The following is a 14,621-nucleotide window of genomic DNA, read 5'->3' as shown; positions in this document are numbered from 1 at the left end:
CTGTCCGCTACATGCAAAGCCGTGGATTTGAAATGTTCATAGCACAATCGTTTTCAAAGAATTTTGGTCTTTACAGTATGTATAACTGTCAGTTAGACTCGCACACAATTTTCTGTAATAGATCTTTTCAGCTCTGAGTATTAGTGTTAGTATTCCTTTTTAAAAGCTCTAGGTTTTAATATTGTTGGCCAATATATAATACTGTATCAATGAAGTAGATAAATGAGTGTATTACAGGATGTCCTTATATGGATGTGCTTATATATACTCAGGTGTCACATTTACGCTAATTACGCAGTGTCCTTTTGAGCACAAAAATTCCCTTTATGTGTATTGTATTAATATCACTTTGTGTTATCTTGAACTACCAACGAAAGTGGATAGTTCACGAAAATTACCCCCATGCCTATAGTTTATATATCAAAATCGCAAAATTAACTACCCGTAAAAATAACCATGTTTATAGTATTCTTAGTTTATTTACTGAATTCTGTTACTGTTACATGCTGTTTTCAGATGAACGTGTTGGTAATCTTGTAACAGTCACCAACTCCGAAGAAGCTAAGAGGAAGGTGAAGTCACAGATGGATCTGATCGTCCGTACGATGTGGTCAAACCCACCTAATCACGGGGCTCGTATTGTGGGTTCTGTCCTCAACAATCCTGCCTGCTTCACAGAGTGGTAAGATTATGGAAGCAATGAACTCTTTTCAGACATTTTCTGCATACCGTATTTGAACTAATAAGGGCGGTTGGCGCGGGTAATTGACAGTGGGGGGCGCCCTTATTAAGATTCGTTATTCTGAAGTTTTATGAAACAGACAATACATTATAGCAGAATACCCAAGGCTGTGGAAGCGGTAAAATATTCAGTCATAAAAATATTCCAGATGAAGATATCTATTCAATATCACATATTAAGCTTAAACATCACTTGAATATTCCTTAAACTTGTAAACCATGCCAGCTGATCTTTAGACCAGAGAATGTGTGTTCCACCATTTATGTTCCAATGGAACAAGATCTTTTGTGTTCTATTTATAGACACAGGTGATTTCCCAGATCATAACAGACATGGATTTCTTTGACCTAATAATTTATTTACAATGTCTTTTACTAGCTTTCTGTTCTGAACAAAAGTTATTTATCAACAAGAATGAAGTCTTTTACTTTATCTTCAAATAAAGATGGTAAGTTTCGGGTGCTCTTTGCACTGACATGTCATCTGTAGGAATATAGACAAAATGTGGCGAAAACTTGTTCCAGTTACTTAATTTGCTGAAGAAAATTGAACACATAAAGTAGCAAAACTTTTCACATGAATTATTAATTTTGAACACCATTTTGACACTCAGTCAAAGATTTATTTCTTGAAAAAAGGTAGGGGCGCCCTTATTAGGGCAGGCGCCCTTATTAGGTCAAATACGATATCTTCTTACTCATAGCCTTTCGACGGTATGTCAAGAATGAAAGATATTTTACAATATTTACACAATATAAAATACATGTTTTAAGTTTTATTTGCTCACTTGGTCCAAAGGACCAGTGATTGAATGCAATGGGGCAGCATCTGTTGTCCATCATCCGTATCCGTCAACATTTCCTTTTAATCGCTACTAGTCCTAAACACCTGAATGCTTTTCAATGATATTTGGTTTGGAGTATTATTGGGCAAAGGATATCCACGGAGATCTAATGTTGTATACACAGAGGATGTGATTCCCGGGGGTCAAAGAGGTTGAGCCAAATAGGGGAAATTGAGGTAAATCCTCCAAATCCCTACTAGTCTTGAAGGCCACAATAGATTTTGATGAAATTTAGTCTGGGACATTATTAGGCAAAGGAGATCTATGTCCTGTAAATAGAGGTGTTACTCTTCTGGGGCTAAAGGGGAGAATCCTATAGGGTAAATACCAGGTAGAGGTAAATACTTTTAAATGCTATTAGTCCTGAACAACTGAATGAATTTTGATGAAATTTTGTCTGGAGCATTGCTGGGCAGAGGAAATCCAAAGTTATATAACTGGAGGAGGTTGCATCCCTAGGACTGGAGGGCTGGGGCCCAATAGGGGAAATATAGGAAAAACCTTTAATATCATTTTTCCTCTTCTTTTAGAATAATATGATTTGATCGATCTACATTTAGTTTTAACCATTTTTGGGAGAGGCAATTCAAAAAGTAGGAAAATATTTGTGATATCAATTATATGAGAGTATTTTGCCATGAATGAGTGAAATATCTAGGTGTGTGATGCAGGCCCTCCAGGCCTTTTGTTCTTCATAGATGCACAGTAATATTGTTATATAAAGGCATTAAGGAACTGGTTGTAAACCAGACCCTCTGCTGTAAGTTTTATCCTTTGTAGATTTTAGAGATAGATAGATGTGATTCCCGGGGGTGAAAGGGGTTGAGCCAAATAGGGGAAATTGAGGTAAATCTTCCAAATCCCTACTAGTCTTGAAGGCCACAATCTATCTATATTCATATTAGATGTATTCACTAGTGAAACTTTGGTTGATGCCTCTCTCTGTAAATTTGTAGGAAGGATGATGTACAGAAAATGGCTAGTCGTATCCTGTTGATGCGAGAAACTCTGCACCAGAAATTGGTTGCCTTGGGGACACCAGGCAACTGGGAACACATCACCACCCAACGCGGAATGTTCAGTTATACTGGGCTGACAGGTAACGCCAAAATGAATCTTGTTTTATTAGGTCATCTGACCCGAAGGATGTGCCGTGCATAAACTTTTCACATTTCAATTGCGCAATCATGGTTTTGCTGAACAACACCTATCTTAAACTTCTTCTCAAGTTCCAACAGTGGGATTCATTTTTAACTTACCTTGAATGATACTGAGATAGTCCTGAACAAGTGCTGTTATTTTTTGGTCAACAGTGCCACTTTATACTCTCTACTACTACAATAGTACAGGGACTTTTACAGTCAGATAAGGCCCCTCTTCGATCCTGTAGCTGTACCTTCCATAACCCAATATTGAGAACCCTATGTACCTGGTAATATATTTCTATGTACCAGGGATCTTCCAAGTACCTGTTATTATATTGCTACATACGAGGGATCATCCATAAGCTAATATTGAGAATGTATTGTTGTTTTAACAGAATCCCAGGTCGATGTGCTTCAGTCAAAGTACCGGATCTACATGTTGAGGTCTGGACGTATCAACATGTGTGGACTGACATCAAGCAACATTGATTATGTAGCCGATGCCATTCATTCAGTTGTCGCTAAAGATTCAGGCAACTGCCAACAAGCTGCGCTATAAGGTCATTCTTAAAGGTGGATTCTTAAAGCCGTCGAAAACATTTTTACCCCAGTCTTAGATGTCTATCAATTATTTAACAGCTTCATAGAACTGAATGATGTTATTTTGCTTCTGGTATTAAAACAAATTATCAAAACTATTGTAGAAGTTTAAAACACTTCCTTACCAAACCATTTTAATAATTTTATGAAATCTGATTTGATTTTATTAAAACACTCACAGATAATTATTAGCTCACCTGGTCCGAAGGACCAAGGTGAGCTTATGCCATACCGTTGCATCCGTCGTCCGTCCGTCAACATATAAACCCCGCATACCCATATAAAATGCCTATGATATATTGACATAGCAATACCAGTGACAAATATACTTAATCATCATTCTTGTTTCATATCTCATGAAATCCGGGTGAGCGAAACAGGTCCTCTGGGCCTCTTGTGTTATTACTAGAAATACTGTGTACACTGTATCATCAGTAAGGAATATAGAAATCAAGTCCTGTCGTTGTGGATACACTGTATACCGGTAATAAGTTAAGTTGTATGGCAAGTGTCCATTCTCATTTTCACAACTTTTTTCAATTTAAACTGCTAGTAATAACTCCAAAAAAATGTTTATTTTCAATTACAGAAGAAAATCTGTCAGTACTTGATTTCATGTTATGATATGGAGGTAGTAAGGTATAACAAAATTAAGATCATACCCTCGGGGAGCGGCAAGCTGTTTCCTGATGAATTAAAACTACCGTAATGTAATGGTGGCTTTTTATTGTCACACATAAAGTGTAGACTGCATATGTTTTTGGAAGAACATTTCTGGTATTGCTAGAAAGATCTCTTGTTTTACCAATTTTAAGAGACATTGAGAGTTTTTCTCCAGTAATGTATATTTTTTCTAAACCAAGATCATTGATCAAAGTTTCCTCATTTTTGTAGTTAAGTTTTCAGTTGTACGTACAAAATATCATGGTGTTATAACATTTAACCTTGTTGAAATGGCAGAATCTGTTATTATATTAAATGTTTGCAGTACAGCAAAGATATATAGTTATAAACGATATAACTACTAAGAAATAAGGAAATTTGTTAATGACTTAAGCAAGTTTTACAGATATTACAGTGAGTGAGGCGACAGAAGGAGGAACTTTTACAGATATTACAGTGAGTGAGGTGACAGAAGGAGGAACTTTTACAGATATTACTGTAATTTAGAAATTCCAGATTCTGTTAGAATAGAAATCAAGGTGGAAGTTTTAAATTTAACTTGGACATAATTTTATGTAGCTTGAGATAATGATTTTGTATGTAAAAACAAGTAGGATTGTAGATCCCAAGTTCCCATGAAGTACATAAGTATTGGAAAGTTCGGATTGTAGATCCCAAGTTGCCATAAAGTATAGAAGTACTGTGAATGTTACTGTACATATACACTTGATTTTCTGTGTAACAGACAAGATTATGAAAATTATGATCTGATATCTATAATTGATATTAGGTTCAATTTTTTATTTGTTCACGTTTATTTCTGCGGCCTTATTTTTACAATATTTATTCTTTATTAAACAGATAGACATACCTCATTTACTCTAGATAATAAACAGAGTACTTCACATCGTGTAATTAACACAAAGATTTGGGAAATAAGATTCTGTTTTTTTTTTTTAAAGTAAGGGTTTGAAAAAGATCCTGTAATAAAATCAACACTAATGAAAATAAAATTAACATTATTTTGTGAAAACCAGATTTGAGGGAATGAAAACAATTTTCTTTATGAAAACAATTAGGTTTCGGAAAATATGTTTGTTCATCAATAACATTCTTTTGTTTATGTTTTTTTTTTTATCTTTGATGCTTTATTGAGAGAAAAAAGAATGTCATGTGAAAATGCTTAGATCTAAATGAAAAGCGCATGCAGTCCAATGACAAAACATAAAATGATTTAAAAATTGCTTTTTAATTTAATAATAATACTTTCCTGATTGTCATGTGTAAATCATGTAATAGTCAGAAATGTTTAAAGGACCACCAAAAACATCTTTGATATTTCAATGCCACTTCATTTAATATGGCTAATTTGTGATGAAATTTCAACATAAGTATTTCCTTGGAAGAGGAAAAAGTAACAGCAAGGAATGTGAACCCTTCACATCAGGAAACGGGGACAGATTCTGTTTTAAATGGCAGGGAAATGAGATTTGAATCGGATAGTGATCGATTCTTTCTTGCATGGGATGGGGAGGGTAATTAAGACAATGCTTGAATTTGTGCAATCTTTAAAAAGTCCTCAAATTCCATTGGTTAGGACCATCATCATGATAAATTTAATCAACAATGGTTGTATATGCTTGGAACTGTGTTCTCAAGTATAACTTATACACTAGGTATGAACTGAACATTTCGATTGTAATCATATTGATTATTTCATTATTTTCCTAGACATGCATGTTTCTGTCACTACAGCAGCTGAAAGGCATTTATTTGTTGAGATGATTTAGGAAACTTAAATATCCTAGAACTTAAAGTTTGATGTAGATCAGATAAACAACATGCTAGTATATGTACACAATTATGGAATGAAATAAATAAAAGGAAAAATATTTATGTTCAAGTGTTCTTGTGTTTTACATCTCCCACAGAATTGATGAAACAATTTATAAGTTTTCAGCTCAGCACTTATAGTAACCTTGACCTGATGCTGTTCCAGACATTTATGTTCCATATTGAAATGTTTGTAGAATTTTCATACACTGAAAACTTTACATATTCACTTGTTGGGTAACATTTTAAAGTGCTTCTTAATCCATAAACAATCTTCTATTTGTTATACAATCGTAAGTCTTGGAAGAACATTACAATTTCGTAAGTAAAATGTTCTTCATAAAATAGCCATAATATAAGCACAACCTTAAATTACCTCCCTTTGACCAATCTTTGTAATTCTGAGTATATATAGTGTATAGAAATATATAGAAGCCTATATAGCTACCATGCAGTAAAAATTATAGGGAAATTATCTGCAAACTCTTTAAAAATGAATTAGATCTTAATATCTTAAGTCCTTTTGATCTAAATGTTTCTTAATTGGAAATTATGTGATATAGAAATAATTGACTTCCATACACATTTATATATCTTTGTAGAGCAATATTTTTATATGTAATTCTCTACTCCATATCGAGTCCAATTATATAATATTGCTTCACCCTGGGATGCTCCAGACCAAAGATATTAATGCATTCTTGACAAGTAGCTTTTGTAGAAAAAAAATGTGGCGGATGGACAACGGATGCCATGACAAGCTCATCTGTCCTTTTGACAAGGTGAGCTAAAAGAAATCTATCGTCGTATAAATTTATCTAAACCTGTGTTGTTTAATCCAGTATACGTATGAATAAGTACATCAGCATGGCAACTGAGTTGATAAAACTTGATTAACTAATTAGATAGTAAAACCAATTAAGTGTATATTTCATTACATATAATATCACGGGCCTCATTTTCCTGTGGTAATGAAACGTACGTGATGTACCCGATTTCTTGATCAGCTGAACGCACATGTGTGTACTTTTGATTGATGTCACGTAACCGCAGTTTGACATGTAATCGACACTGGGTTGACTGACCCATTGAGAAATTCGGTCAGGGTTCACGTAAAGGAATGTTACGCCTGCTTCCTTATACGGAAATTATTTACGCGTGGATTTCAATTCGTGTCTATATATAACCTCGACGCTACATATTTTACATATATTGTTACGGGATCTCTATAAATGAGTAGCACGGGTTATGTTTTTATGAATTATGAAAATAATTTGAATTTATTTGGGGGGGGGGGGGGGGGGGGGGAATCGCACGAACTTTTATATAACTATAAGTATGAGTATAAGTATTGTAACTGTTGTCACAATTTGTCGATTTCATTTATTGTAATAATCATATTTCGGAGTCTGGTATAGAGGATCAAAAGGTCATGCACTGGTAATAAAATTTATCTATCTTTTTCTTTATCTAAAACAAAACATTTTCATGTGGCTTTATTGTAACGAGTGCAATATGTTTAAACACAATTTAAAAAAATGCTTCACGTGTACCGTCCTTACATGTTCAACGACGAAAGTTCAAATGATGTTTTAATGAAATTGACGAGGAAAATAATTCAATAAAACATATGCCGATCGTCGCATGTACAGTATAGGATATCTAAAAAGTTTGATACACTTTCCCAGCCTGATTATGCTAGGAACTTTGCATAACTGTCACAGATCATCAAGATTTTCTCGAAGCGAACGTACCACACGCATATATATTGTCAAAATGCATAAAGGAACGCAACGACCTGTAAACTGTGAAGATGGAATGATTAATAATGTAAACTTTAGTAACCGAAAACTATCAACCAGTCAGATTATACGAGGTGACCTCGGATAAACTTTATAAGCAGGCATAACTGGCTAGGCGATTAGGCGCCGTAGATCGTATGTTCGAGGCCCGGTCAGGTCACTAGTTCCTTCGTGTGACTAAGGGTGTCTGGGCGAATCGTTATGGAACAGGACCTGTAAAAGTTTGCCATATACCAGGGACGTGACAGAAACACAAACATGGCACTATTTGTATCATCAATACGCCATTAGTAACTCTCTATGCGTCCAATTATCAGTATTTCTTTTTTATGATGTTTAACGTCCTCTTAATAGCCAGAGTCATTTGAAGGAGCATATTACGTACATCAATTAAAGCCTTTTTCATAACCCCAGGCAAAGAACAGGAGGAAATATACGCCAAGCATTTCTTATTTGCAGACTAGAATTTCCCAAATAGTTTACATCACAAGGAGACTTAACACGAACCTACCGCAGCCTACCAAAACACGCATACGCACTCGCCACACGCAAGCACGTCGCACGCACGGGAGGCCGTCCTTAAATGATCTTAGCTGTTAATAGGACGTTAAACAAAATAAACCAAACCAAACATGATATAGCACACCACAGCGCCCTGTTCTTGCTGTAGAGGTGGTGTGCGAGCGTCCCTAGAACATGTTCTAAGAACATTATTCCCGTGCTTGCTATCGCCCAAACCTTGATATGCATAAAGTTTAGGAGCGGGAGCAACTGATTAAATGACGTCCTGTATAATTTACGTAACTACTACTTATTTCATTGCGAGTGACATTTACAAACCACGCCCGAAGTAAGTGTACTTGTCAATCAAAGCAAAGTCTTGAATTGGATAGCATGATTATAAAATTATACATTTTGCAGACGACTCTTTATTTTTCCGGGGAAAAAACCAACGGATACTCGATATGGAGAATTTAGAAAAATATGTGATAAATAATGCTAAATAAAAGCACAAACCCAGTTTAAATACACGACTGAAGATTGTGCTGATTAAAACCTCGTTAAAAATTTAAAACTACTTTTGGAAATACAAAAACAGGCGTTCGCTTAAATTTGCTTTTGAAACAGAGCATCAGAATGAGTGAAAACTTCAAAAAAGAAAATATGAAGCGATAGATAGGGATATGTCGAAAAGTCACAACTACTGGTCAGCATGACCACTATTGAGAAAATAAAATATTTGAAAACAATAACAGCATTCATTACAAATGACTGACAGATTCTTAAGAAACTGCTCCACATTTCTCAAGGCTTGCATCACATCAAAATTAATTGATAGCTACGTCGTAGGGACATGGGAATGTTGGTACGGTCTATGTGTAATAGGACCTTGGGGGCTATAGATATAGTGAACACCGAGGGGGGTCATTTTTACTGAATTTTAATCCAGCCCCCAATACGTCTGAAAATGTGCTATACACACTGGAGAAGTTCATATTACACATATAGACTGTAACAAATTCTCAGGTCCCTGTGTCTCCACACATTGGGCCCAGAATACATGTAGCTTGTGCACCGTGCCTCACAAAAAAGATTTAGCCACACATACTTATGTACAGCCATTTGTTGAATATTTCCAAAGATAACAATGGTGCTGTGGTGTACTCAGGTGTATCGTCGTGTCGAAATGGAAAACAAAAATAATAAAACCGAGAATAATGTTACATGCGATATAAACAGAAATGGCCAATGCAAAACAATAAAAGTCTCGTTTCTTCACGGTATCTATTTCGTAAAAAAAATCATTTGGATAAACAAGTTTTTATTAGTTTCCTATTGTTACGACAAAATTAAAACACATATCATCACTTAAGACTCATAATGACACCCCATATGCCTGTCTCACGGGTTACCCTTGAACGTGTGACGTCATCAGGTGCAGGTGGTTTCCAACTCTGGTATTTCGGAAGGGGATTCCCTTCACAAGAACTAATTGGCGTTTTGTGTATCATGCGTATGCTTTGGCGGGAAAGAAACCATGTTCAATCACAACTCGGATCGGTGGTGATTTCGTCTGATGGTAAGTTTGTCTTCTCTCTGCCTCCTTTCATACTTTTATTATTTAGTCATAGAACCTAATTATAATTCTGCTACAATTTCTTTGTATTTTCAACACTTTTTCAATCACTTTCCATTGACATTGCCATCATTCATGGTTGTATTTGATTGAAATCTTGTGTGTTGGAAAAGAAATATCTAGACTTTTATGCAGGTAGAAATAAAAAGTAACAACAAAACCAAATTTCTTGTGGCACCATCATCATTCGTTACTTACCATATTATCATCAAAATAACAGCACCAAATAAGTGACATTGGAAAATAATGAAAATATTATCAAATGGAATTTAAATAAAACTATTTCAGCATAAAAACTTTTGCTAAAATCAGCCAAGTAACAAATCCAGAAAAAAACAGCTCATGATCATGAACATCAATGTGCCGATGTACAAATTCAGGGATGTCTCAATATCTGTTTTCCACCATATCTGTTTTCCACCATATCTGTTTTCCACCATATCTGTTTTCCACCGCCATGACTTCATTATGTATTTCACCCAGTTTGTCATACCGTATCTTGACCTCTTTTTCCTTCCTTACGATCCTTATCAGTTGATCTCCCGTCTGTTGTTTTTTTTTGCCATTTAAAACCGCTGTTTGCCAAGATATCTTTTTTTGCGAATCTATCCTCCATGCCCCCCCCCCCCCCCCCCCCCTAAAAAAAATGAGAGTACACAGTATGGGTTCCTTTTATTTAGTTTAATCTTCAATTTGACAACAAAACAAGTATTAATTCATAAAGCAGAAAGAACTTCAAAGGTATTTGATAGCATATATGGATATAATTTATAATTTATTTGATTTCTGTTCAAGAAAATTCAACACTTCAACACATCATCATCATCATCATCATCATCATCAACAACAAAGAAATTGATTGCAGACCTGCAGTCATGGTCTGACACGGAGATTTTTGTCACTGGTTGTTAAAAACATCTCAAACTTGTGTGTGGGGTTTCCCTGTACTAACACAAGTTATATGATCAGAAAGTTACAGATTTTATGTGTCAAATCATTGACGTATATAGACGTCTTTATACATCACTGGCTATGTGAATTGTTAACACCACATACTTCCGAGATCTTCTACATATGGAGCTGGATTTGACCTGATCCTTTTTAGGGCAAATAAAAGTTCTGCTAACTCGTGTACCTCACAGTCATGTAATAAATTGTGGTTCTCAATCCAGTAACTAGGACAATGCCTTCTCTCTATGCATGCTTTAAAAGAGTCGAACAAACACAGAAAGCATTCTTCAATGTTTCCAATTTCCCAGAATTCCATTGGATGCTTTTCAAGTTCCCAGAAGAGTACAGTTTTGAGCTGGTATGTTTTGAGTCCCTCACAAATGTACATGAGATGATCCTTGAGGACGATTTTCAGGGCCAGATAACAAGCTCTTGCCACTTGTGGTATGCGACAACCAAGGTAGGTCTCACAGTGGGGAAAAGATACTAGCCATTCAAGGTCGTTCTCTTGACCTTGGGAAGTTTTGGAGGATTTTGCAACCAGAACATATCCGCTTTCTGACAGGTGTTTGACGTCAGTAGCAGTTGGCCAGAAACGAGGACGAGAAAACCATTTTTGTGCACATGGTGGCCATTTTTTATGACAGTGAATACCAAACACAAGGTCAGCTTCAAAAATAACAAATTTTTGATTTTCATTCCAGTACCATGCTTGTCCAATAGGAGACAGAGTCAATTTAACTGCTGGCCCTTTTGTGTCAAGTTCTATGTAGGGAGGGTGTTTCAGAGGTCCAAAAATGCGTGACGCAGGTAGGCTGTTTTCATCTACAGAGTTCACAGAGTCAAAAACAGCTTTTCTGATCATGGATGATGAAAGATAGGTCGTGCCATTTAAAGATTTGCTGAATGTCTGCCAAGGTTCTACAAGAGTTTCCGACAGACTTGTGTTAACAACAATTTTAGTAAATCCTGAGGAATTTACACATTCTTCTAGTTTAAACAGAACCAAAGAAGAATCTGTTGAATTAATTTTCCTTTTGCTGTGGGATTGCAATTTTCTTTCTGCCTTCACAGACATTCCATCCGAGATCTGTAAGTGCCCGTCATTATATTTCATGATGATGTCAATGTCAGTACGTAAACACGAAAATGAGGTATTGCAGGGGAGACAACAACAGAAAAAACGTAAGAGGAATCGACACCATTGATCTCTGTAACTGTTTTTAAGGTCAAGGACATAGGACTTCCCTAGACCCTCTGCAGAACTGCCCACCAATGCATAGTCCAACTGGCTACATTCCAGTGTTGCACATGTTTCATTTTTTATTAACATAATGCAGGTCTTTGTCTGTTCATCTAGATTTCCAGCAGTAAGTGGCTGCCATTTGGTTTGAGTTTCGTGAATTGACTTCAGAATCTTGACCAATCTTCTTCGAGCAAAGTTGCAGAAGCAGAAAGTTCTTCTTTTCATTTTGATTGGACAATATTTTCTTATATGGCTCCAGCATCTGATGATTATGGGCTGAAATTTAAAAAGAAAGAAAAAATAGAATAGTAAACAGCACAAATTATAATACCCTTTCGGCCTACAAGTAGCCAGTTACCTCTTGCCCTATCAGATATAGACATTCTGACAGAACTTGGTCTGGTGTCAGAATGTCTTAAGTTTGGTTTCAGGGCCACAGGAAACTGGGATAACAAGCCTGCAAGGAGGAGACAATATTAACCATTATAGTGATAGACGATAACTGGATGTATAGTAATTGATTTACTGGTATCAAACCTGCCAAATATTTGTATACATGACTTTAAAATGAGATAATGTAATCGGTTTCTAGGTTTTAAAATTGGATAACTTCGTCAGAAATGTGATCTAGTTATAAGTGACTATCCATTACAGAACTTCAATGTCTGTCTATACCACAGGGACCTGAGAATTTGTTATAGTTTACCTACCCCAAGTGTGTATATAGACATTGACAGATGTTTTAGGAAACTGCATTAAAATTCCGTAAAAATGACACCCATTAGTGTTCATGAAATCTCCATATAATGAAAATAATTGAGGGGTGTCAATTTTAATCTAGCCCCCTAAATGTCAAGAAATGTGCTATATACAATAGGAAGGTCCAAATACACAGACTAACAAATACAGTAACCTCGGGTCCCTGTGATCCATGCCCTACAAAAAGACTATTGGTCCCATCAATTACACTATTGTGTTCCTAATTATCCAGATTTACATCAGTCTATTTCTAATCAATTATTATTTTCTAGGATAAATATGGTTTGGCTAATATCATAAAAAAAATTTCCAAGAATTATTGAGATTTTCAGGAGGCCTGAAAATTGATTAAATTGACAAATTTACAAATTTTGCTTTAAACAACTGTAAAATGTTATATTTCTAAACACATCCATTTTGTCCATTTTGGTGATGATCGAATGTTTTGTAGATATATGTCCCTTTCTCTTTAGGATGTATAATTGACCGTCAATGGTGCATCATCAAATTAGACAATAATTTGAACAGTTGTGATGAGAGTTAAAGCTTTAAAAAGCAATTCCTCCACAGTACTACCATCTATAGAAACACCTACCGATAAAACAACATAGAACGACCCAACGAGAGAAAACACTAAGCTCAAAGCACCAGTCAACAGCACTCCCAGAGGTATGGGGTGGGCTTTACCAGCCTGATAAAATGCTTTCTTCTTATAGGGGTCAGCTAATATATCCTGAACGGTCAGATATATTTGATGACAATACCAGCAACTAAAAATCACAACACATCCCATCATTGAGTACAGAATGCTCACTCTCTTCCTTGACCGTTGTATTAAACCTGTAGAATTTACCATTTTTATACAGATAATGCTGTTGATCGATGGTGTACCTGTACATGCGTAGGGTCTACTTTTGCTTTGCTATATATATATACACTGTCCTAAATAAATATACACAATACTATATTAGTCACGACTGATTGAATTTAAACAATATCTTAATGTGTGTGACCTAAGTATATATATATACCCCTTCAATACCTTTAACATCTGAATAAAGATTTTAAAGAATTGTTAGCTTGATGGTATATCTTAATTTTATGTGCATGTTTATAACAGTTGAGTCAGCTGGAAAAATTCTATCTTATTAAATGTGATATTTTATTTGCCTTGCATATATAATATCTGCTATTATAATGAACAATGTATTATATTTCATTAGGAACTAGCTTACATATACATTGATCCTTAATTATTTTGTCACTCAAGGATGACAGGAGGTGCTAGACTTGTATACATGCATGAGTGATTTAAAAATGTATGGATGTTCTATGACTGACCTTCACTTACCGATACCATGATATATAGAGAACAGACGAGAAAACATGTAAGGAGATACACGATCACAAAGAACAGTATGAGAGTTTTTGGCTGATATTCCCACTGAAGTTTGTAGTGTTTTAGCGTTCTATACTCCGGATACTTCAATATATCGCTAATTACCGACCAGTAAAATATGTAACAGCCATAGGACACACTACACAGAAACACGGGTGTACAGAATATATATGTCTCGTCTCGATTGTCCCAGTAAAGTCGTCAACCTGGCTGCCATATTGGCTTTTGTCCTGGTTGAGTGATTTCAATGTAAATATACACATACAAACATATTTACATATACCGGGTAGTTACTGACCATGAACTGTCTTGAAGTATCAATAATTTTTTGCTTTTATTAATTTTTGACAAACTTTTCAAGTAATGATCAGCAGGGAGATGATACTGTCTAAGGAACATACAAATGTATAGTCCAGTAATTAGTTAACTACCGGTACATGTACTTATTAGTATGTTGCTTAACGTCTATAAACAGCTAAGGGCATTTAAGGTTCCCTGTG

At 35.5% G+C, this 14,621-nt stretch overlaps 2 protein-coding genes across 2 annotated transcripts; one reads left to right on the top strand and one right to left on the bottom strand.

The window, feature by feature from the left end:
• LOC117319112 (aspartate aminotransferase, cytoplasmic-like) lies at positions 1-5,892 on the top strand (the record flags this gene model as incomplete). The annotated part of the gene is given in 4 exon segments (XM_033873962.1): positions 1-75; positions 517-682; positions 2,543-2,685; positions 3,127-5,892. Coding segments are annotated over 4 exon segments (548 nt in total), but the record flags the coding sequence as incomplete, so codon positions are not given.
• A 4,546-nt stretch (positions 5,893-10,438) lies between these two features.
• Positions 10,439-14,338, bottom strand: LOC117319113. The gene is made up of 2 exons (XM_033873963.1): positions 14,074-14,338; positions 10,439-12,239 (listed from the first exon to the last, which is right to left on the bottom strand). Exons 1-2 carry the CDS (start codon positions 14,080-14,082, stop codon positions 10,809-10,811), a joined length of 1,440 nt encoding a protein of 479 aa, XP_033729854.1. The 5' UTR covers positions 14,083-14,338; the 3' UTR covers positions 10,439-10,808.
• Between the last annotated feature and the right edge of the window lie 283 nt (positions 14,339-14,621).

This window comes from Pecten maximus, unplaced genomic scaffold (assembly GCF_902652985.1).
Source record: "Pecten maximus unplaced genomic scaffold, xPecMax1.1, whole genome shotgun sequence".
NCBI lineage: Eukaryota > Metazoa > Mollusca > Bivalvia > Pectinida > Pectinidae > Pecten > Pecten maximus.
The sequence above is the reverse complement of the archived record's forward strand: the minus strand, read 5'-3'. Positions and strand labels throughout refer to the sequence as shown.